The sequence below is a fragment of the Microplitis mediator genome, chromosome 1 (assembly GCF_029852145.1).
Source record: "Microplitis mediator isolate UGA2020A chromosome 1, iyMicMedi2.1, whole genome shotgun sequence".
Lineage (NCBI taxonomy): Eukaryota > Metazoa > Arthropoda > Insecta > Hymenoptera > Braconidae > Microplitis > Microplitis mediator.
In genome coordinates this window covers 9,181,932-9,205,830 of record NC_079969.1, presented here as the reverse complement: position 1 = coordinate 9,205,830, position 23,899 = coordinate 9,181,932, and the positions used below count along the sequence as shown (strand labels likewise).

Here is a 23,899-nt window from a genome sequence, read left to right as displayed (position 1 = left end):
ATTAAATAGGTCTTGACTTGAATTTGTGCCTTTTCATACTTTAAACTCTTTTTAATTGCCAAGTATTGAGATAAATAGATTTTTCGCCCCTCCGGGCGAAAAGCGTCAACTTTTCTCCCGCTGTGCGAAACGAAGTTTCCGCTTTTCGCCTCCGTCGAGGCGAAAAATAGTATTTACACCTTGAGCAGTAAATAAGAAAGCCTCAGATCACATGTTTGTTGACCTCGGCTTCGCCTCGGCCAACAATTACATGAGATCTGAGACATTTCTTACTTTACTGCCCGAGGTGTAAAATATACTATATCTATATCATTCGAATTACATTTAAATTACGCGGGAAAAAAACGATCGTATGTATTTTCTTTAAATAAATTAATACTTTAATCATTCTGTCACTAAATATGGCTGAATTTCACTGAATATATAGCTATATTATTTATATCGCGTTACTTATTCTAAAATGACAGATTTTTATACTCCCTTTTGATTTTAGGAAGCTTCTCAAAGCCAAAAAAGTCTGCATAGAAAAAAAAAAGATTCATTGACACAAAAAATCTTTACTCGCCTAAAGAAAATTTTTACTTACCCCAATAAATTTTTTGTATTGTGAATTGAAACCAAAAATTTATTTAGAACTAGAGAAAATTAGTTGGTGCAAATAATTATTTCTTGGCCAAAGAGATCTTTTCTCGCCCCAAGATAATTTTTGTATTTAATTGATAATGCATAAAATATCTTGGTGCAAATTAAAATTTTGTTGCGTCAAGAAATCCTTTTTTTCTGCGTATTTTATATTATAAATTTACTAGTGATATTTCGGCAGTCACGTAGTGACTGCAGGTTGCTCGTACTCTATAATATAAATTAAAAAAAAAAAAAAATATTATGCCCAGATTTAAAAAATTCAAATTTCACGCGCTACAAATCATAGGTTGCATTCCGAAATACGCTGCGAGCAGCTGTAGTGTAGCGCATTTCGGAATGGACCCTTTTTAATTATTCTTATTACTTGCGCGGTAAAATTAAATATTTGAAAAATGCATTTTCAGAAATTGGAGAAAACTAAAAATCTTTTTTCCATAAATAAAATGGCGGCAGAATAAGATAGAAAAATATTTAAAAAATTTAAAAAAAAAACACGCAAGTGTTTGAACAAACCTTGGTGGGGAAATAATATGCAGAAGGGAGTCCTAATACACTTGGAGATTTAATTTAAATTTCTCCAAGTGCATTGCAGCTAAAAAAACGTCACTTAACTGCTATTTCCCACCAGACGATGCCAGATGATTTTGCTCAGGAATTTGGAAGTTATCAGCATCAGCAATTCGCAACACTTTACACTAGCACTGAACACTCAACTCTTAACGACACCACAAACACTTTGCACAATTTAAATTTCACAATCACTGCACATTTTAATTAAACACTGACTACGAGCAATAAATTTTATGAATAATTCCGCGAATTAACTGCAATACTGTGTTCCAATTCAAACGTAAAGAAGGATCTGGACTACTACTGCCATTTTCGATGATACTGACTTCCGCTATTGGACCGCCAGTTGATACAAAACAATCGATTTTGCGATTCTCTCGCCCCCCACTTTAGCAAAAAATTGAACGTTGAACGCAGCAACGCGCGGTGGCGCCACCTTGGCGCGAAAATTCAAAATTAAAATTTAATAATTTTATTAAAATTTATTTGTATCAATAATTATATTAATTAGACTAATAAATATACTCGAAAATTTTTGTTTTCATCAATAATTTTTTAATTATTCTAATTACTTGCGCGGTAAATTTAAATATTTGAAAAATAACTTATTCGAAATGGGAGAAAAATAAGAAATCGTAAATCAAAATAAAATGGCAGCAGATTATGATAAAATATTTAAAATATTTAAAAAAAAAATTTCGGAATGCACCCATATGTTCATCTGCTGAAAATCATCTAGATCCAGTTAATTTTCATACTCCAGCGCTCCGTGTAGATACTATCCAACAAAATTATCTGACGTCTCATGTGACTAGTGGTCATACGTCATTTTATCTACACATTGACAAAAACGCCCAATTATTTTTTAACTTACACCTTTTACTCCATTCACTTAAATTTGTCCATAATAAAATCAATAAAATTGAAAAATAAACTTTACACAAAATTAATACTCTACAGTATAAATTATCTAATTTATCAATTAAACAATAATATATATAATAAATAATACAAAAATCTAAAATGGGTGCCTCAGCTCTTCCCGTTTGTATTTTTACTTTATTTTGGGGTGTAATTGGAATCGTGTTACCATTCTTTGTACCCAAAGGTCCTAATCGTGGGTAAGTTGAATAAATGATTATAAATAATTTAGTTAAATATTCATTTATGTGAATAATTTTTAATTTGTAAATAAAAAAAATATTTTTGAAGGTTAAAAAATTATTTTGTTCTTTTAATACAAAAAATTAAATAATTTATTGATTAATTAATCTATTTTAGGATTCTACAAGTTATTTTAATGCTGACTGCATTTTCATGCTGGTTATTGTAAGTTAATTATTCAAAATTTAAATAATTTTTAAAAATTTATTTATAAACTATTTAATTGTTGTGTTAATTTAGCTGGTTATGCTGCTACATGGCTCAGATGAATCCACTAATTGGTCCCAAATTGTCTAATGCCACATTATTGCTTATGTCACGTGAATGGGTAAGACGCTATTGATTGTTTTTCTCCACGAGATTATATTTTGTTATCATCATTTACAGATAAATTTTTATAAAAATATACCTCGATTTTTTCGTCCCAGAGACGATTTCCTCTAGTTTGAGTACCCACATGATTATACTCAAAAACAAAAAAATTTTGGAAACTCCAATTTTGAAAATTATTAATATAATTATTTTACACTTATTTTTAGACTCATAATTAGGTTCTGAGTCGATTGAGTGGTCACACGCATGTTTTTAAAAAAAACGATTTTTGAGTTTTCAAAAAAATTTTTGAATTTTTTTTGGAAACGAAGCATAGTGATGTGGGTACTCATTTATTAGGAAATTTTTTGATCAGTAACCATATGATATTTATTTAAATTCATAAAAAAAATTTTTTTTATAGTTATGTCAGTTGGGAAAATTGGAAATTTAATTTAATTATTTTTTTGTTGCAGAATGGGAAAACCATCGAGATTTGAATGTTTTAATAAAAATATAATTTAAAAAAATTATAAGATATATTTAATCTAATGATAATAACAATTATTATTATTATGAAGTATTTTCGTGTAAATAATTTAAGATAGCAAAGTTAAAAATAATATATTAAATATCATTCCGTTAATGAACAATAATGAATTGTACAATTTATTTTTTTTTTTTTTTTTTTGTTAATAAACAAAAAAATTTTTTTCGTTTAAGTTAAATTTTAAAAAAATGTTCGTGTTGTCTTAAGTGTATAAATAATAAATATTAAAATTGTAGAATGTTAAAATAAATAATTTAAACTATAAAGTAAAAAGTCTATTACTATTTACTGTTACTTATTCTGGATTCAAAATTAAATTAAATTATGATATCTTTGTAAGGAAGGTAATTTCCGTTAGTTTAAATACTGACGGGCTCATATTTTGATTTTGGAAAAAAAAATTTTTATCGGTTTTTTATTACTGAATATCAAATATCTTTTTATTTGAATACCCAGACAAGTATTTTTTATGTGAAACGAAAATAACAAAAAAATGAAAAAAAAAAATACTGTAAAAATTTATTCAAATACATTCCGTCCAAAGACATGGTGGCCACATTTCTGGAAAACCTGGAAAAGTCAGGGAATTATAAATATACTGGAAAAGTCAGGGAATTTCGTCACAAAGCTGAAAAAATTTTCACTTTCTTTTCAATGAAAAAATCCGATAAATTTAGTTTTCTTTGAAACTGTTCAAAAAGTGACGCGGCGTGAATGCGGTTGTAAATCTATCTTGAAAAAAAAATTATTAAAAATTGATTCCAATAGCGAAAATATGAAGCAGTTAGAATTACCAAGGCTGTTAGAAAAAAAAAGTCTTAGTAGCAACTAATCGCCAGGATCTTCAAGCTATTAACATCTACATTGACAAGTTAAAAAACTAAAAACATTAAATGTATATATAATTAATGAACTAATAAGTTTCAATATATTTATTATTCGCGTACTTCATTAATACTTTATTAATATTCTATGAAATATTCTTATTTATGAAATTTATTCTAGTGAAAATGAAAAATTTATTTATATTTTATTATAGAGTAAGTTATATGAAAACATGGATTTAAAATCAAAAATAAAAAATTATTCTTTTAATAAATAAAAAAAAAAACAATTGACATGTAATAAAAAAAAGTTTCATTTAACGACGCGGATAAGTGTACAGAAATAGGTGGGATTGATTAAGGGATAAGCATGCAGCACGATAACGTGTCATACGGTAGGCTATTCCGAACACAGGTTTTTCTTCTGTATCTTTAGACACTACGTTCATTTGATGACAATGATTAATAACTGATTAAACTGACTTATATCATTTTATTTTAAATTAAATAAATATTTGTAATGATTTAATATTACTACACATAGTCAGGGAATTTTTGAATTGTTTGACTAGAATACCTGGAAAAGTCAAGGAATTTCAATCTCAAAAATCTGTGGCCACCATATTATGATATCTTTGTAAAAAAGGTAATTTCCTTTAGTTTAAGTACTGACGGACTCATATTTTGATTTTGGAAAAAAATTTTATCGGTTTTTTATCACTGAATATCAAATTTCTTTTTATTTAAATACCCAGACAAGTATTTTTTATATAAAACGAAAATAACAAAAAAATTTTGAAAAAAATGAAAAAAAAAATGTTGTAAAAATTTATCTAAATACATTTTGTCCTGAGGATATTTTGCCCTGGGGATATTTTGTCCAGGGACCAAAACGTCTAGATCTATTATTTTGATAACTAAGGTGATATTGTAAAAATATAATAAATATAAAATTTTTATTTATTTATTTATCAACAAATACTTAATTAATATCAATACATCAATAATAATTAAATAGTGAAAATTTTAAATTCAATACAATTGGCATTTTGAATGTTGCTCATTTAATTGTTGGTCCATCATAAGGATTTTAATAAACTCTTTAATAAACTTTTTTTAAAAATTTATTTTAGTCAGGTATTGGCAGTTTATCAAAATAATTTATAGCCTTGGTGACACAAGGAGATACTAGATTGTAGAGTGGATGAGTCGATTCAACCAAATTTATGTACCGTTGGCCTAGAATAGTTGGGGTAGGTGAATTCTGAGCTATCGAGAGACCACTTAGTACATAACATGTATGATAAATATCACGATTTCTGTAACACAATTTCTTTTTTTATTAAAATAAATAATTTTTTTGTATTGAGGGTTAAATTTCCTCTTTTTTGAGTACCCACATGACTATATTTTGAGTAACATTCAAAATTGTGATAAAACCAAAAAAAAAAATTTGAAAATTTTTTGCGAGGAAATATGGTCATGTGGGTACTCAAATGAGAGGAAATTACCTCAGTAGAAAGATACTCATATTTATTTTTATGACGTAATTAATGTTGATAAAAAAAAATAATAATAGCAATAATTAGGGTAATTATTTTTGTAGGCTTACGTACTTTTTGGGTTTGTCTAAAAATCCACCGTAAGGATTTTGACAGCAAACAAGAATATATTCTTGCAGTGCTTTTTGATCGAACAGCCAGTAATTATTTGAATTAAAATAATTTTTTTCCTTAGATAAAATAGCACTTATTAAAGGAAATGAAGCTCCTTGCCAAAATGAGTAACAGCCATCAACTAATTTATTTGTACGCCCTTGAAAACCTCCTTCTAATTTCATTTGTTTATTTACTAACCATCTCTGAAAAATTGAATATCATAAATAATCATAATAATAATTCTCACACTTACTTTCCATCTCCAAATCCATCAAAATAACATTCCCAGTACAATTCCCTCTCTAAAGAGTACCCACACCACTATGTTTCAAAAAAAAATTTTTTTGAAATTTCTAATTTTCAAAAAAAAAACTTGACCCAAACCTTTTGATGTGGGTACTCATTCTACTTGTCTCAGCGATCTCTACACTTTCCTACAGTCAATTATATTAAAAAATATTCTCAGCTCACGTAATATAAAGAAATACTGATTAATCTCACCAGTAACGATGATAGATCACATTTATCAACTTTTCCCATCAAAACTAACGACGCGAGACCACAGTAAGTGTAACCACCATGCGCCTCCATGCCTGGACAACCTCCAAACCCGCCTTCCCAGGTCTGGCACCTCGAAATCCAGTCATCTGTGCCCTTAAAAAGCTCTTCCGTGTAAACATTTGTTAATTTAGCGACAGCAATCGCACAATAAACTCCTCTGATATCAAGCTCGCCGTCTCTATGCATCGAAAAACTTCCATCTGCAAATTTTAACGTACGAAAAAAACGGACTAATCCTTTCCTAAAAAAAAAAAAAAAGTAAAAAAAATTAATTTACTGATTTAGTAATTTATTAATTAACTTAAATTACTTACCTATCAATAGCATCATATGCTTCTTTACTTGTAATAGTACATAATGCACAAACAGCAGCATAAGTTGATGCTAAATGAGGAAATTGACTCGGCCCACCCCCAAAACCTCCCAAAGGATCTTGACATTTAGATAAAAAATTAATAACTTTTTTATTATCTTCTTCATGTAATTGTTCCCCTAATAGATTTAATGCATGTAATGACCAATAACATAACCATGGTCTACTGCAATCTAAACACTAGAAAAAATATATATATAATTTTTGTTAAAATAAATTTTTTTTTAATAATGAATCGGATATTCAAGTTTAATTTTTTTTAATTTTTACTTTGAATGACTGTAGTGCATTAGTTAGTAGAGATATGAAAAAAATGTATAGGAAAGATTTTTTAGGAAATTTAATTAGCTACAAAAAAGTACTGATTACTTTTTTTGAAAACTTTGATAGTTTACATGAAATTTTAATTTTTAATATTGGATTCATACATTGAATGTTTTAATCCAGTAATTTTTTTAAGTTTAATTAGAAATTGTGGATTAATTAGCAGAGATATGAAAAAAACTTATAAGAAAAAATTTTTAGGAAATTTAATTGGCTACAAAAAAGTATTGATTGATTTTTTCGATCAACTTGATAGTTCATAAGAAAAATGAAGTTCACTAGAAATAAATTTACCTCGTAGCCTTCAGATAATTTGTTTAATGATTTTTTTAACCAGGACAAATGACGGCCACGTAATAATTTTGGGTCCTCAGCGACCTTATATAATTGTAAACAACTTTCTTCAACAGCTTCCTTGAATAATAATCAAATAATAATATACTTACATATATAAATATTATTTATTGAAGTCAGAATAATAAAATAAATAATATTACTTGTTCTACAGATGACGTTGTTTCAAAATCTTCATCATCCTGAGTTATTAATAACAATTCTTTGAATGTTCGTAATGTTTCTTCATTATTTATATTATTATCGCTATCAATTTCATACATTTTAATTCAATGATTACTTTTTATTTTATACTTTATTGATCTAGAAAAATTTGAATAATTATTAATATGTTTTTTTATCAAAAATGATAATAATTAGTATTTAAAATAAAAATTAAATTTAAGCAATCAAAGATATGTTAAAAATTTATATAGCCAAATTTATACTAATGTTTTTAGTGAGTCTTTCTTCTTTTGTGGCTTTTATCTCTTAATCTACTGACACCCTTAAAATTTTGTATTTAACAAAAAATAAAAATATTTTAATTACAGCTGATAATAGAAGCAAACGTAGGAGATTAAATAATCGTCCAAAATTACCAGATTTTACAGTATTTGCTGAGAAAAAAGATAGTCAACGTATACATATTTCACCCCAATTAATGTTAACAATGTTTCAATATTTATCAACAAGTAAGTATTTTAATTTTTATAAAATTACATATTTTTTTTTATTAATAATAATAATAATTTTTTAATTTATTTAACTAATACTTAAAATAAAAATTAAAGCCAAGCTATCAAAGATACGTTAAAAATTTATATAACCAAATTTATATAGCATTAAATTATCTATAAAAAAGTATTATGTATATTTTCACTTAAACTCAATAATTACCAAGTTATGATTAAAAATTAAACAACAATAAAATAAAAATAAATATTAATAGCAATTAGACTTTGCTTTTAATTATAATATCTCACAAACTATTGAGTTTATGTTTAAAGTCATAGTGACTTTTTTTTCGATAATGTGATTGTCTATAAAATTTATTATAAATATTTTTGTCGTATCTGTATTAGTTTAGTCATTATTTTAATTTAAACATTTTATAAATTTCTATTACACTCAATTATTTATTATATTGGATACATTTTATTTAAATTAAAGCTAAACTATCAGAGATACGATAAAAATTTATATGAATAAATTTATAGGAAATTAAATTTTCTAAAAAAAAGTATTCTTTATATTTTTATGTAAACTTTATAGTTTCAGAGTTATCTTTAGTTAAATATAAATTTTTCATTTATTTTATTAGATTTGAATAATAACAATAATAGCAATAATAATACTAATAATAATCATAGTAATGATCAATTCTTTTTATTATTATCATTTTAAAAAAATTATTACAATAATAAAAATAATTAAAATTTGTAACCTACAAAATTTGATAAGAAATTAAATTTCATAATTAATTGAAAATTCTTTAATTCATAATTAAAAGCCATTGTAATAATTATTTTTATAATTAATAAAAAACAAAAATTATTAAACAATTTCTTTACTTACAATATTTATCAACACTTTTTTAAAACACTGGTTATTATTATTATTACAACTAAAATCAAAAATAAAAACTATTCAATTACTGAAGAATTGAATTTTTTAAAAATTTATTCGTATAAATAAAAAAATTACAACAATTGTTTATCACATAAGTTATGGTTATTATTAAATATCTTATTATTGTTTCCAAATAAGGTTAAAATATCGATACTCATATCTCGATATATAAAATCAAACTTCTTGTGGACTTTAAAACCGGGTATCGATTCATTCCTAACCTGAAATTAAAATTAACCGGTTGTTAAAAAAGAAAAAAATTCAGCGCATTTGTCAAGGAAAAAAATTTAATTTTCACAAGTGAATATTTAATTAACATCATTAATAATTACGTGTGAAAAATAAGTGTTTAATAATTAGTTAATACTATGGACAGTTGAAATTAATAAATAAATAATGATTATAAAAACGACATGTCCGAATTTCCAAGGAAAATATTTTGAAATTCTTGATTACAAAAATGAACTGACAGTTTTCATTTGGGAAAATGATGATTTTATTTATTTTCCTTTATCATCTTTAACTTCGACATCAACAACAGCTTCAACTTCAACGTCAGCAGCGACTCCAGCAGATAAAAATTCAAATTCAAATTACAAAATAATAAGGGCGCCAAATGAAATTAAAAAAATAGAAAGTTTTAACGGAAGAATATTTATTATTTGTAGGCCTCGAGGTATTTATAAATTTGTAAATAATAATAGTAATATATTTGCATCGTTAAGTACAACAGCACTCGATATTACGACAGAATTTTATAAAATATTAATTATTAAAAATAATTACTTATATTTGCAAGACAAACAACAAAAATATTCAACTGAATTATTTTATTTAAATAATAATAAAAATAATATCGATTCATTTGATACAACAATCGATATATCGAATTCTACTATCGATACATCAAAATTATCAACAATCAATACATCGAAACCATCAATATTCGATACATCGAAATCGAAGATCGATTTGTCGCAATCCCAGAAAAAAAATTTTTCAAAAATTCAAAATTCAAATTTACCAAAAATCGATATATCGAAATCGCAAAATATCGATTTATCGAAATCACAAGGAAACGATCCATCGAGTTCACAATTAATCGATCAATCGACTCAACAAATAATTAATATATCGAATTTATCAACAATCGATATAAATTGTATAAAAATCGATTCAAATGAAATAACAAATAATTTAAAAAATATTTTTGATGATAATGAAATTTGTTTAATTACTTTTAATAATTTATTATTTAAATTAATAAATAATAAAACGCAATTAATTTTTACATCTAATTACTCATTAACTGATTTTATTTTAATTAAAAATAATAATAATAAAATAAATAATTTATTATTAAAAACAACAAATAAAAAATTGCTGATTTTAATTACCGGTAATTATATTTTTAAAAAAATTTTTTTTAATTACGATGTTAATAATTGCGCGGGTTTTATCGACGGTAATGAGGATTTTATAAATTTGGTTATTGGTAGTGACAAAATATATTTTGTTACTTTAAAAATAAGTACCGGTGTAATTAATTACGTGAGTTGCATTAATGATCAATTAAACGACGTTAAAATATATGACAATAAAATTTATGGTCTCAAAAGCGCAGGTGAATTGGCGGTAATTGAAACAGAATTTAAATTTAAATTTGAAAAAATGGCGGGAAATTCAGAAGATGAATTTTTTGAATTAAGAGCGAGTATGTGCAGTGGAACGACAGTTATTGTTGATAATATTTGTGATTTATCGAAGCAATTGAAGGAACATAATGATAAGTTATTAATAGAACAGGATAAATTGAAGAGAATAAATATTTATGCGCACAAAAGTAAATTGGTGGGAGTGAAAAAAATTTGGGTTGAAAGAACAAGTTGTTGTATTTTTTTGAAAGCTTGTTTTGAGTGCGCGTTACCTAGAGATTGTTGGATTCATGTCGCTGTTGATTGTAAGGGCCAGGAATTTTTTAGTATGCAAATCATTGAGGATGGAGAAGTTGGAGCTGAAATTCCGCTGCCAGTTGATTATTTCGATGCGACTGCGGACATTACTGTGGATTTGGTTACACTCGTTGAAGAAAATGATCCCTGGTTTATAGTCAAGAATTGTGTGAAGAAAACAAGTGCGAAAGAAAAAGAAAATATCAAGGGATTAATGGAGAAAAAAAAAAATTTTTTAAACACCAAATTGGGAACCTTAAGAAGTTTTCGAGATGAAGATAAAAATTTTAATAAAATCTGCGGTGTTAAGAAGAGTTTGAGACGTGAAATTAAAGATTTTTGATTTCGGAGCTGGAGAAAAGGTGATTTATTTTTTTGTGTTGAGGTTTTGGGTTTGAAAGAAGCTGATATTTTTTACGGTTGTGCGATGACGAGTTGATTGAGTACTCACATGGATATATTTCGAGTCGATAAAATTTTTGAATAAATTTTTGATTTTGAAACATAGTGATGTGGGTACTCTTTCTACAGGAAATTGTCCCAGTTATTCGAATGTAGCATCAAAATTAAAAAAAAATTGACTAATAAAAAGAAATATATGAAAATCAAAAATTTAGATATAATACTATAATTATTTTTTTGCAGTTAATTATAATTAAGAGTAAAAATATTTAGATTGTAAAATTTTTATAAAAAATAAATAAATATATATAAAGTTTCCAATTTTTTTTTATATAAAATTAAACAGCAGACTCGAGTTTCTGATACGATTCTGTGTTGATTGAATACCCACATCGATATATTAGAATAAATATGAATTTTCAAAAAAACAAAATCAAAAATTGTTATTATAAATTTTGGATTCTAAAAAGTAGTGATGTGGGTATTCATTCTACAGGGACATGAATCAGCTGTAATATTTATATACTCATAATTTTAAAAATGGATTCCAAAAAATATAACAATAAAACGCAGTATAACAAATATAAACATATGAATATATAAGTAAAAATAAAATCTTAGAAGTCTATTTAGTGAGTTATTTATTTATTTAAGTTTCGAATTTTCAAGAATATTACAAAGAGATTTTTTGACTTTTATGTCAAAGTGAGACGCGGCACATTTGGCCAAAGGACGTTTTTACGTATAAATAGATTATGTCTACACGTAGGCCTGTATAGTAAAACTCGAACTTGAGCATTAACTTCAGTATTTTAACATTAATTTTATAGCATTTCCCGTAAACAAAACGTCAAATCAATGTAACCCAGTAGAAGGCTAAATTGCGTCAGTAAATTAACAATAACAATGCATATCTATTTTAAGATATACACAGAGACGTAAACAAACGAGATTAAACAGTCTTTTCAATCTTTACCTTAATTTTTTTTTAATTTATTAATTATTTCATTTCTTTTATTTATAAAACACCTTTATTACTACTGATTAGTGTACAAAATTTTACATAATAACTTATTATTTAGTTAATTTATAATTATTAATTGGACATTTTCGTCTGTATAAAATAAAATTTTCAAATTATTGCACTAAAATGACATTTTTCCATGAAATAAACCCTAGAGAATGATTACAAATGTCCTTCCGCGAAGAATGAGTACCCACAGCAATAAGTTTGAAAAAAAAATTTTTTTCAAAAAACTACAGGTAAAAATTAAAAAAAAATTTTTTTTTCTGAAATATCAACATGTGGGTACTTGAACTAGAGGAAATCAATTTCTTTTGCAGGCCCTAGGGTTAAAAATAATTTATACTTAATTTACAAAGTAATTTAAATATTTAAAATTTATATAAATTAATTTTTCCATTGATTCGGCACTAATTAACTTTTTTTACAAAAATAAATACTGAGATTTTTTTCCTGGCGCAATTCCACGTTGTTTGAATACCCACATCACCATATTCCCTTCAACGAAAATTTTTTCAAAATTCTTAATTTAAATTTTTCAAAATAAATTTTTGCTTCTAAATATATTGATGTGGGTACTCAAACTACGTGGAATAATGTCAGTTACAATAATTTACCTTCAATTTTTGATAAATCACAACCAATTCAAAAATAAAACAAAAAAAATTCAAATAACAACAAATATAAAAATGATCACATTAAATTTTTTCGGCGGGTACTTCAATAATACTGCCAATGCTACTAGAACTTTTTTTCGATTGTATTTTATTAATATTCTTAAAACTATTATTTCTACGTGTACTTCTACGTAAACGATTTTGGATTATTTCAAGTGATTTTGAATTTTTACGTGATTTTGAGTTTGGATTTGCACAAGGATAATTACCACCTGTGACACAACCACCACTTGGTCTTTCACTTCCACTCGTATTATTACGTCGACACATTTTAACAAAACACGAACGAAAATTTTCTGATAATACTCCGTACAGTAATGGATTTATTACTGTATTAAATTGGGCAATAATTAATGTCCATATAAAATGATGTGATCGTAAAAAATAATCATTGGTATTCGCTGGTGGTCGACGACCGTCTAAATATATCAATAACATTATTATTGTTATTGGTAACCACATTAATAATACCGCAAACACATTGAGCAATAAAATTCTAACAACTCTTAAATGTTTATGCAAACGTATTTCTTCGTGTTGTGATAAACTACCGGCGCGTCCTTGTCGGCTTGATACTGAGGCTGCAGACGATTTTCTTCCGGCCCATGGTACCAGTGTTCCTACTACTGATAGCTCAGAGTCACGTCTCGTTGGATCTTGAGCCTGTAAAAAAATTTTTGATAACTTAGTAATTTTGAAAAATTTTTTTTACATAGGGGTGTCGGTATTCAAACGAGAGGAAATTAGGCGTAAAATGCAAAAAAAATGGTTTTGGAAAAAAAAAAAATTTTTGAAAAATTCAGCTTTTTTTTTGGAAACTAATTATGGGCATGAGGGTACTCAAACAAGAGGAAATTTTGTGAATTATCTTAATTAATGCATACTGAATATGAATTTTTGTTTTGATATGTTAATTACAAAAATCAAAAAATTTTTAAGTTTTGATTTTTTGTAAAAATATATTAAAATAGGACCTCAAACTACAGGAAATTTATCGAATAACACAAAAATATTCATAACCATAAATTTCAACTTTAAAAAAAAAAACAATTTTTAATTTTCAAATTTTTTTTGAAGTTGAAATATAGTGATGTGGGTACTTAAACTAGAGGACATTTACTCATCAATACAAAATTAGTCATTACTGAGCATAAACTCCAATTTTTATTTTTAAATCGAAAATTTCAAAATTTTTTTAAAGTCAAAATCTAGTGATCTGGGTACTCAAATAAAAGAGAATCAAATTTTTTACACGACTAAACCTACCATACTTTCTAATTTTCACTTTAGTAATTTTTTATTATTTTCCAAAAAATATAAAGGAAAAATTTTCAACTCAAACAAGAGGAAACAGAATATCTACAAATTAAACATGATCAATAAATCAATAATCCTCACCTGAGTGACACATGAAACGGCCCACCTACTCCGCGTGTCAATAATTTTTTGAAATATTCTCTGGTAATGATAAACCAATAAGCACATCGGCAATAAACACGCGATAATTATTATTGGAATGGTGAAACAGAGTGATACGTTTATAATTTCATTTATCGGAAATATCAGCGTGCAGATAGTTAAGTCATCTATGAGCTGAAACATAAAAAAACCATTTGAAATTATTATTTCATCACACTAAGTGATTATTCACCACATCGTATATCGATTACCTTTATTTGAAACCAAAATACCACTGGTAAAAATATCAATGAACCAATAAACCATGTCATCAAACTTGCCACCAATACTCTAGTTGTCGTCAAAGCACTTCTGTAAGGGGCTACCGCTAAACATCGATGTCGATCCATTGATATCAGTGTCAATGTCCATAATAATACGAAACCACATACAAACTAAAAGTAATTATTCTATATAAATTTTTAGTTTTTTCAACAAATTGATATTATATTTTCAGAGTTTCTTATGCCCTTTTAAACGAGTACCCACAAGCCTATATTCAAAAATACTAAAAAAATGTCGTGTTATATATTTTTTATATATATCAAACATAGAATGTATCCGAAATATATCGGTGTGGGTACTCATTTTACAGGAAATTTTACGTTATTTTGAAAAAAAAATGTATGAAGTTTCAATCATCGCGCGAGTCAGTTATAAATTCATGAATAACTAATTTAACATTGCGGAGAAAATAAACAGATGATCAATTTCCGTTATCATAGTGACATAGACATTAAAATTTCTTTTCGAACGAGTACCCACAAGCTTATATTCAAAAATTTACAAAAATGGCTTGTCATATATTTTTCATATATATGAAATTATATGACATATTCCAAATATATCGATGTGGGTACTCATTTTACAAGAAATTTCACGTACTTTTGAGAAAGAAATGTATGAAGTTTCAATCATCGCGCGACTCAGTCATAAATTAATGAATAACTAATTTAACATTGCGGAGAAAATAAACAGATGATCAATTTCCGTTATCATAGTGACATAGACATTAAAATTTCTTTTCGAACGAGTACCCACAAGCTTATATTCAAAAATTTACAAAAATGGTTTGTCATATATTTTTCATACATATATAATATATGACATATTCTAAATATATCGATGTGGGTACTCATTTCACAGGAAATTTCACGTACTTTTGAGAAAGAAAATGTATAAAATTTCAATCATCACGTGAGTATGTTATAAATCTATGCATAGTTAATTTAATATTGCATATAAAATATACAGATGATCAATTTCTGTTATTATAGTGACATAGACATTAAAATTTCCTTTCAAACGAGTACCCACAAGTCTATATTCAAAAGTTTACAAATATGTCTTGTCATATATTTTATATATATATATATATATATCAGACATATAACATATTCCAAATATATCGATGTGGGTACTCATTTTACAGGAAATTTAATGTCTCATACAACAAAAATATGGACTTTGTAATATTTATAACGTAATTAATAATATCAAAACAAATGACCTACAATATAATCGATACTTTAATTAAAATAGTAAAACTTTATATAGATGATATTTAACAATGTAAATAGACTGTTTATTTATAGATCCAATTAGCAGTAAGATATTGTAGATTGTATAACGTGATATTATTAACAAAGGCTTGTTTATTATATAAAAGTGATAAGAAAGTTTCGTGACTATTTGAATAGAAAAATATTGGTAAAGTATTTCGAGCTACAAATATATTGATGCTCGAGTAAAATACTTTTAAGTATGATTGAAAATTTATAAAAAAAAAAATATATTGAGGTCAAGTATTATTTTTGTAAAAACTTTTATTTATTCATAAATTTTTAAAATGACAGTTGATAAAATTCCATTATTACTATTATCATAATTATCATACCTGTGAATAAGGGAGTAGACGACAAACGATATCACCAAGACGCCATGACTGTGTGAGACGTGTGTAAGCGACGGCTGGTACTCCCAGAGCGAACAGTAAATCAGCAGCAGCCAAATTAACAAGACATAAATTTGTCGGTGTTCGCATTTCCTTGTACGATAACACACATACTGCTATTCCAAAATTTGCTATAACTGCTACAACAAATGTTATTGCAAGTATAATTACCTGGAAATTAAAAAAATATTTTAATTTCACTCATTCATCCATTTCAAATGACATTTTTCTATTTATTTATTACACACTCACTAATTAAGCAAAACTCATCATACAATTTAAAAGAGATTGTCGTTACGAGTAAAATGAGTACCCACATCAATAGGGTTCGAAAATAAAAATTTTGACTGGAAATTTTGAAAATTTTTTTCGAAATTTTTTTTTTATGCAAATGTAGGGTTGTGGGTACTCATTTCAGAGAAGATTTATATGAGAATTTCAATTTTATATAAATTTATGAAATATGTAGAGTATTCGAAAATATATATATTTTAATGTATTTAAAAATTCAAAAAAATACTCTTGTGTGTATTCATTCAGTAGGGAATGAAAAATGCTAATAAATATCAGTATTTATACGTTAAAAAAAAAAAAACTGGATCAATGTAATTTAATAAAAAAAAATATAAATATAAATAAAAAATGTGAAAGTTAACAAATTATTAGATTAAAAAAAATGAACAAATATGATTTGATGTATCCCCAGACATTTATAAATTATTAGAAAATATCTATATATATATAAATCCGCCTGATTTGAGTTTATATGACGTATATAGACGCAAACTGTGAAACTCGATTAAACGTTTCCGCAAATAGCAAACGAGAAGTTATTTCCTACGTGCGATCGATTAATTGGCTGCTGTATTGAGAATTCAAGTAAAAGACAAGTTAACGTTGATATTAAATTAATCAATATTTTTTTTTTCGCTTGTTCTGATTATTTTTATCTCAACTATAAGTATTTTATCAGTTTATAATTAGCTCTACTTTTTATTTTTATGATTATCATTTCATTGAGAATTTGTTTATGAAAAAAATGATCTAGGTCGCTCGGGAAAATTTGCTGGGTATTGTTATTTGATACAAGGATGTTGGTACTCAAATAATAGAAATTATCTATCTGACAAGAAAATAAAAATAAAAATTTTTAATTTTTAATTTACAAATAGATTGTTTTTATTTTTGGAAACAATGAAATGGATTTTTTTATTTATCGCATGTCGACTTATTTTTAGTCCAAATTTAGATGTGGAATTTTATTTGCGATAAAATTCTGCGTTAAATGAGTACCCACATCAATATATTTTATTTTATCAAAAAATCAAAATTTAAATCTACAATTTCGAAAATTCTTCCATATTTAATTATAAATATAAGGTCATTGGTATTTAAAAGATAAAAAATAATTTTTTCCCGTCTTGTCAACAGATAACAAATAATTTTTTAATTTAAAAAAATTAAATTACAATTTTCCCGCTCAAAATTATATTTTCAATTTTTTTATTTCCTAAATACATTTTCCATTAGATTCGTTCCCATTTCCTTTCTCTGGACAAAATTCTGCATCAAATGAGTACCCACATCACTATATTTACTCCTACCAAAAAATCAAAATTCAAAATTTGAATATTTTCAAAAAACAAATTATGGCGCTAAGTACATCGATGTGGGTACTCATTCAACGTGAAATTTCCTCAACTACAATAATGTCATCTCTAAACTTCATGAAAATTAACTATCCCCATTTTACCCCAAAATAACTGATTAAAAGAAATTAATTTATTAACTAATTAACTCACCTCCACAGCACTTGATCCATTCCTATCACCAAATTCACTGTAATACGTGAAAAATTCTCTTTCACCCCAAGTATCATCGTGACCAAATAAATAAGATGAATTAACATCATTATCCATTGTTAAATTTAAATTATTTTCAATATCAATAGATTTTTTTTTTAATTCAATATCTTCAAAAATTCATTTTTAATGTCAAATAACAAATAAATTGCAACCGATCATTTTAAAATGACTTATTAAAACATCATGACAATAAAATAAAATTTTAATTCTACTGTGGGTGTTGTAATAAAAATAATGGCTTTCTTTTATACTCTTGATTTAAACCTTTTACTCGAGAGATTTTAACTAGAGGGATTTTTATCAAGTAAGAGTTTAACATCTGGGGAGTTTAATGTCACAAGAGTACGTCAATGCTTTTATCCTTGACTTCTTGAGACTAAGAGGATAAAAACGTGTTTATTCGTTGTTCCAACACCTTTAACACTAGTTATTGCTTACACAAATATTTATATCTGAAACAAAAATATAAACTTTAATTAGACCTCTCTACAAATGGATTTTTCTATTTATTCTCATAACTATTGACATCACACAAAAATCAATATCATTATCTCAAATTTCTCACGATTCCCCGTTGATTGAGTACCCACATGACTAAATTTCAAAAAAAAAATTTTTCAAAAATCTAGATTAAAAATTTTTTTCCAAATTTCAAATTCAAAATATAGGCTTGTGACTACTTGTAGAATTCAAAATTTCAGGCTTGTTATGACTCACATTGGTTTTGATTAATTGTCAAAAATTAATTTTCCAAAAATTAAAAAAATTTGTTTTTTTCAAAATTTAAAAGTAGACATGTGGGTACTTAAACTAACGGAAATTTACCTCTCTACTCCCTCAAGTAATTTAATTAATCCTCAGATTTCATTAGTCTCTGAAATAACTAAAAATTCATACATTTAATGTATACAAATTTTATTAACAGACATAAACACAAGTTTTAATTACCATGTGAACTAGTTCACTTATCTATATATCTATTTCGCAAAGCTTGTATATTTCATTGAAAGCTCCAACTCCTACTCTCTCTCTCTCTTTCTCTGTCTCTTACTTTCTATTACTATAGCCTTTGTACAAGTTGTCTACCTATCGTTGTTATATTACGGACAAGTTTATCTCTCACAGTGACACTGTATTGTCTATACAATAATCGCAAAAGATAAAATTCAATTATAACATTTTTTTTTTTTATTTTTATCTATCAGGATCAATTTTATTTCTAAAATTAAAATCGACAAAAATTGTTTTCAAAATGATTATTATTATTTATTTACTTTCGTATATTAATTAATAAAGTTATATATGACATGTATATATCTATATAAATTTCAAAAAATTTTATTAGTTTCAAAATATCGTCTTGTGGGTATTCCATTTTTACGAAATTTTATTTTAATTCCAACGAAAATAAAAAAAAAATTATTTTATTAAAGTAAAAAAAAATCGAGATTAAAAAATTTTTTTTTTTAAATTAAAATTCCGTCATGTTCGTACTCATTCTACAGGTAATTTTATTTTTAACTCTTCTTCATATATATATATAGAGAGTAAGTAAGTAGTTTGTTGTAATTGTAAGTACTGAGTGAGTAATGAGTACGTAAAGTATATTAACTTTACGTGTCATGAATTATCTTGATTAGTCAAGTCCTCACTGTCCTATCCCAACCCTCAAGTTAAATGCGAATATTTGTTTAGTGTAGACACATAATGACTGACAACTAATTCAATTACCGAACACTTTACTTTATTAATAATTGTAACAATAACTATTATAATAATTAGAAAGATAAATTTTCATTTGTAAATTAAATAATTATGGTAATTATCAATATGGCGAGTGTCGAATTTTCAGAGGAGTAGGACAAGTCGAGTAAAATTTACATTGATTATATAATGATCGAAATTGACATATATGTAAAGGGGAGGGGGTAGTAGAAATTTTTTGGGTCTGGTTATGGGGTTGTGGGTATTCATTCCAGAGGAAATTGAATTCTGAAGACAATTATGAGGTTTTTTTTGCTGGAAATCCAAATTTTTGAGTTTTGACAAAATTAAAGTTTACAAAAATTTTTTTTCACTTTGGTTGCCATTCAAATTTTTAATTTTAAAGGAATCGAATCCTATAATCAGTAGAATGAAAAATATTTTGTTTTTTCATATTTAAAAAATTTTGAAAACTTTTTTTTTTTAACTTAAACATCGTCTTGTGGGTACTTAATCTTCATAAAATTTCATTTCACTAAAATATTCATTTTCAAAAAAATTTTACTTTAAATAAAAAAAATAAAAAATTCCATATTTTTCAAATTTCAAAATCCCTTCTTGTGAGTACTCATTACAAAGAAAATTCAATTCCCCCCCCCTCCCAAATTTACTCAATTGTTAAGTCAACCATAAAAATATTTTCAAAAAAATCTCTTTCATTTAAAAGCTCAAAACTTTAATCACTAAAAAGCCCCAAGAGTAAGGAAACAAGTATCCAAGTTTTTTATCTTTTCACTTTTCAGCTTTCGTCACAGGGCACTCACCTATGGTTATTTCCGGTTATCGTTAAGCCAACGACTCGTCGTTGTGCTTTATTTTGTTTTTATTTTTACTTTTTCAGTTCTTAGAGCAATAGATTCACAGTACAAGTATTAGTACCAGTAGCAGGGAAGTAAAAGTATAAGGGAAATTGTAGACTGGTCGTTCCTCCTCTCGAAGGTTCCTTCAACCCTCACCGGTCTACAAGTCGTTTCTTTGTTCAAAGATCAGACACTCGACGGTTTTTCATCATATTTTACCCTTTATAATTTATCCAGTCATCTTCATACCTCTGCTACCACTTCTGTGTATTTTATCTCTACTTCTACTTCTACCTCTATCTCTACCTCCTACTGCTACTGCTATTAATCTATCTCATTTTATTAACATATTATTCATCTATATTACAAATGCAGTTCGAAAGGTCTCTGTACTTTACTACCTAGTATTTAGTAAACTCTATAGAGAAAAATTATAGTAATTTTTTTAAATTTTTTATTTTATTTTTGGTAGAATATTTCATAGATTTTATGAGACAAAACTTTTTTTTTTTTTGGAAAATAATAATAACGAACAACCTGCAGTCACTGTGTGACTGTCAAAATATCTCTAGTAAATTTATAAAATACACAGAAAAAAAGGATTTCTTGCCGCAAAAAATTTTAATTCGCACTAAGAAATTTTATGCATCATCAATTAAATACAAAAACTGTCTTGGGGCGAGAAAAGATTTTTTTGGTCAAGAAATAATTCCTTGCACCAACTAATTTTTTCTAGTTCTAAATAAATTTTTGTTTTCAATTCACAATGCAACAAATTTTTTGGGGTAAGTCAAAATTTTCTTTAGGCGAGTGATGATTTTTGTGTCAATGAATCCTTTTTTTTTGTATGCACACTTTTTTTGGCTTTGAGAAGCTTTCTAAAAACAAAAGGGAGCATAAAAATCTGTCATTTTGGAATAAGTAACGCGATATAAATAATATAGCTATATATTCAGTGACATTCAGTCATATTTAGTGACAGAATAATTAAAGTATTAATTTATATAAAGAAAATAAATACGATCGTCTTTTTTCCCGCGTAATTTAAATGTAATTCGAATGATATAGATAAATTTATTTATCTCAATACTTGGCAATTAAAAAGAGTTTAAAGTGATAAAAGGCACAAATTCAAGTCAAGACCTATCTAATGATTCCAATTTCAATAACATTAACTAATTCTATCATATAGATATGGCGGGAACAAAATTTTCCTTATTCTCTTAATAATATAGATAATTTATTTTGAAATTAAATATAGCATGTGGGTACTCATTCTAGAGGAAATAAAATTTTGGCTAAGAATATTTAATTTTGTGCATAAATAATAAAATTTGAAAAGTTTGAATTTGACTAAAAAAAAAAGTAAAAGTCTGTTAAAATTTTTTTAGTAATCAGTGATAATCAAGTAAGTTAAGGGGGAAAAGGGTCTGAGATACAAAAGAAACAGTATATTTTTGTGATTTTTTTTTCAGAGTACTTTCTTTATTAAAATTCTTAAAATTTGTGACATTATTAAGCATCTTTCCAAAAATATTCTGCTAAATTTTCGTATAAAAATATTGAAAAATAAGCCAGTGGTAGTGGGGAGAGCCGAGTCACCTCAATAAAAAGATTTCTTTAGTACATAAGTTTATCTTAGATTTGAACGAAAAATTTTTTTTTCAATAACTATTTATTTTTTAGTTAAAAAAAAAAGCAATTTCTGGCAAAAATCAGAGTTTTTTTATTGCACTTTTACCAAAAATTCAAAAATAAATATTTTGTTTATTCCTTCGTTCAAATCCAAGATAAACTTATGTACTAAAGAAATCTTTTTAGTTTTTTGGTTTCAGATGAGGCAGTCATGAGTTATCCTGCCTACGGCATGGAGACTTTTTTTTAAGTGACTCGTCTCTCCCCACTACCACTGGCACATTTTTCAATATTTTTTTACGAAAATTGATCAGAATATTTTTGTAATGATGCTTAATAATGTCACAAATTTTAAGAATTTTAATAAAGAAGGTACTCTGCAAAAAAAATCACGAAAATATGCTCTTTTTTTTGTATGTCAGACTCTTGTCCCCCCTTCACTATTAGATTGATTTTTTTTTACTTTGGGAAAAATTAGAATTTTCGAAAAATATTTAAAAAATCAGAATTTTTAATTCTATTCAAAACTTAGTTGTGTGAGTACTCAATCGAGAGGAAATTACATTCTGAACCCGACCCAAGTGTCCATTTAACCCGCACAAATTTTTTTTTTCTAAATCAAAAATTTTAAATTCAAAAAATTATCATCCCTAAATATAGTCTGGGGGAACTCAAACTTCAGTAAATAAATTATAATTTTCAAATAAAAAACCCTCTGGCTTCCTCCCTCTTAAACTTCCTCACAATATTACTCCCTGCATAATAAACAACTTTTTTATTTTCGCTCATAATAAATCTTTCTCTTAAAAAAAAATAATTTCATTTATCATAACTCTAATTATGAGCTCATTAAATAAATCATATTTATACTCGACAAACCACATCCACTCACAAAAAAAAAAAATAAAAATAAAACCAACAACAAAAAACTGAAAATTAAATCTATTAACTCTTCTACCCCCAGTATCCTTAAAATATAAACAAACTTCTCTTAATATTTTTTCAAATTAAAAAAAAAATCGAATAAATTTTCAAAAAAATTTTTTCACTCACCTCAAAAATTTTCTCTTTGCTTCAGAAAAAAAAAAAAAAAAAAAATGTTTATTCGAAAAAAATTTAATTAAATTTATTCACAGCCTAATTTTCAAGTCTTTAATTAATAAAATAAATTAATTAATCAATTTTATTAGTGGACACAAAAGTTTAAGAAGCGTCTCGCGCAAGAGTTTAACGCAAACTGACTCCAAAGCACAGCGAATTGTACGTTAAAGTTAACCGTTATACCTTTGTATACAACTACACATATACATATATATATATATATATAGATGTCAAGTAGTCACGGATATAGAATCAACCCCTCGTTATTGCCCGTTGCATTCATACCATCGAGGGTTAATTCACAAAGTATACACTCTGGAT

At 26.1% G+C, this 23,899-nt stretch overlaps 4 protein-coding genes across 4 annotated transcripts; 2 read left to right on the top strand and 2 right to left on the bottom strand.

The window, feature by feature from the left end:
* The first annotated feature begins 2,020 nt into the window (after positions 1-2,020).
* On the top strand, positions 2,021-3,379 carry LOC130677119 (V-type proton ATPase subunit e 2-like). The gene is made up of 4 exons (XM_057483731.1): positions 2,021-2,336; positions 2,497-2,544; positions 2,620-2,707; positions 3,168-3,379. Exons 1-4 carry the CDS (start codon positions 2,239-2,241, stop codon positions 3,189-3,191), a joined length of 258 nt encoding a protein of 85 aa, XP_057339714.1. The 5' UTR covers positions 2,021-2,238; the 3' UTR covers positions 3,192-3,379.
* Positions 3,380-5,062: 1,683 nt separating this feature from the next.
* LOC130677042 (protein farnesyltransferase subunit beta) lies at positions 5,063-9,024 on the bottom strand. Its single transcript, XM_057483591.1, has 7 exons — positions 8,893-9,024; positions 7,479-7,638; positions 7,276-7,395; positions 6,599-6,837; positions 6,225-6,525; positions 5,682-5,926; positions 5,063-5,384 (listed from the first exon to the last, which is right to left on the bottom strand). The coding sequence occupies exons 2-7, from the start codon at positions 7,596-7,598 to the stop codon at positions 5,195-5,197; spliced, it is 1,215 nt and encodes a 404-aa protein (XP_057339574.1). The 5' UTR covers positions 7,599-7,638; positions 8,893-9,024; the 3' UTR covers positions 5,063-5,194.
* Positions 9,025-9,342: 318 nt separating this feature from the next.
* Positions 9,343-11,856, top strand: LOC130677006 (uncharacterized). Its single transcript, XM_057483527.1, has one exon. The coding sequence runs from the start codon at positions 9,343-9,345 to the stop codon at positions 11,239-11,241; it is 1,899 nt and encodes a 632-aa protein (XP_057339510.1). The 3' UTR covers positions 11,242-11,856.
* An 84-nt stretch (positions 11,857-11,940) lies between these two features.
* Positions 11,941-23,697, bottom strand: LOC130677031 (free fatty acid receptor 4-like). The gene is made up of 6 exons (XM_057483563.1): positions 23,531-23,697; positions 18,216-18,730; positions 16,357-16,584; positions 14,672-14,854; positions 14,400-14,594; positions 11,941-13,664 (listed from the first exon to the last, which is right to left on the bottom strand). Exons 2-6 carry the CDS (start codon positions 18,330-18,332, stop codon positions 13,023-13,025), a joined length of 1,365 nt encoding a protein of 454 aa, XP_057339546.1. The 5' UTR covers positions 18,333-18,730; positions 23,531-23,697; the 3' UTR covers positions 11,941-13,022.
* Between the last annotated feature and the right edge of the window lie 202 nt (positions 23,698-23,899).

Coding starts and splice junctions, on each gene's coding strand:
- LOC130677042 (XM_057483591.1), bottom strand. CDS start 7,598: ATGTATGAAATTGATAGCGATAATAATATAAATAATGAAGAAACATTA. Junction 7,396..7,478: donor CAACGTCATCTGTAGAACAA/GTAATATTATTT, acceptor TTATTATTCAAG/GAAGCTGTTGAAGAAAGTTG. Junction 6,838..7,275: donor AATTATCTGAAGGCTACGAG/GTAAATTTATTT, acceptor TATTTTTTCTAG/TGTTTAGATTGCAGTAGACC.
- LOC130677031 (XM_057483563.1), bottom strand. CDS start 18,332: ATGGATAATGATGTTAATTCATCTTATTTATTTGGTCACGATGATACT. Junction 16,585..18,215: donor ATGGATCAAGTGCTGTGGAG/GTGAGTTAATTA, acceptor TTTAATTTCCAG/GTAATTATACTTGCAATAAC. Junction 13,665..14,399: donor CCGTTTCATGTGTCACTCAG/GTGAGGATTATT, acceptor ATTTTTTTACAG/GCTCAAGATCCAACGAGACG.
- LOC130677119 (XM_057483731.1), top strand. CDS start 2,239: ATGGGTGCCTCAGCTCTTCCCGTTTGTATTTTTACTTTATTTTGGGGT. Junction 2,337..2,496: donor CCCAAAGGTCCTAATCGTGG/GTAAGTTGAATA, acceptor AATCTATTTTAG/GATTCTACAAGTTATTTTAA. Junction 2,708..3,167: donor TGCTTATGTCACGTGAATGG/GTAAGACGCTAT, acceptor TTTTTGTTGCAG/AATGGGAAAACCATCGAGAT.
- LOC130677006 (XM_057483527.1), top strand. CDS start 9,343: ATGATTATAAAAACGACATGTCCGAATTTCCAAGGAAAATATTTTGAA.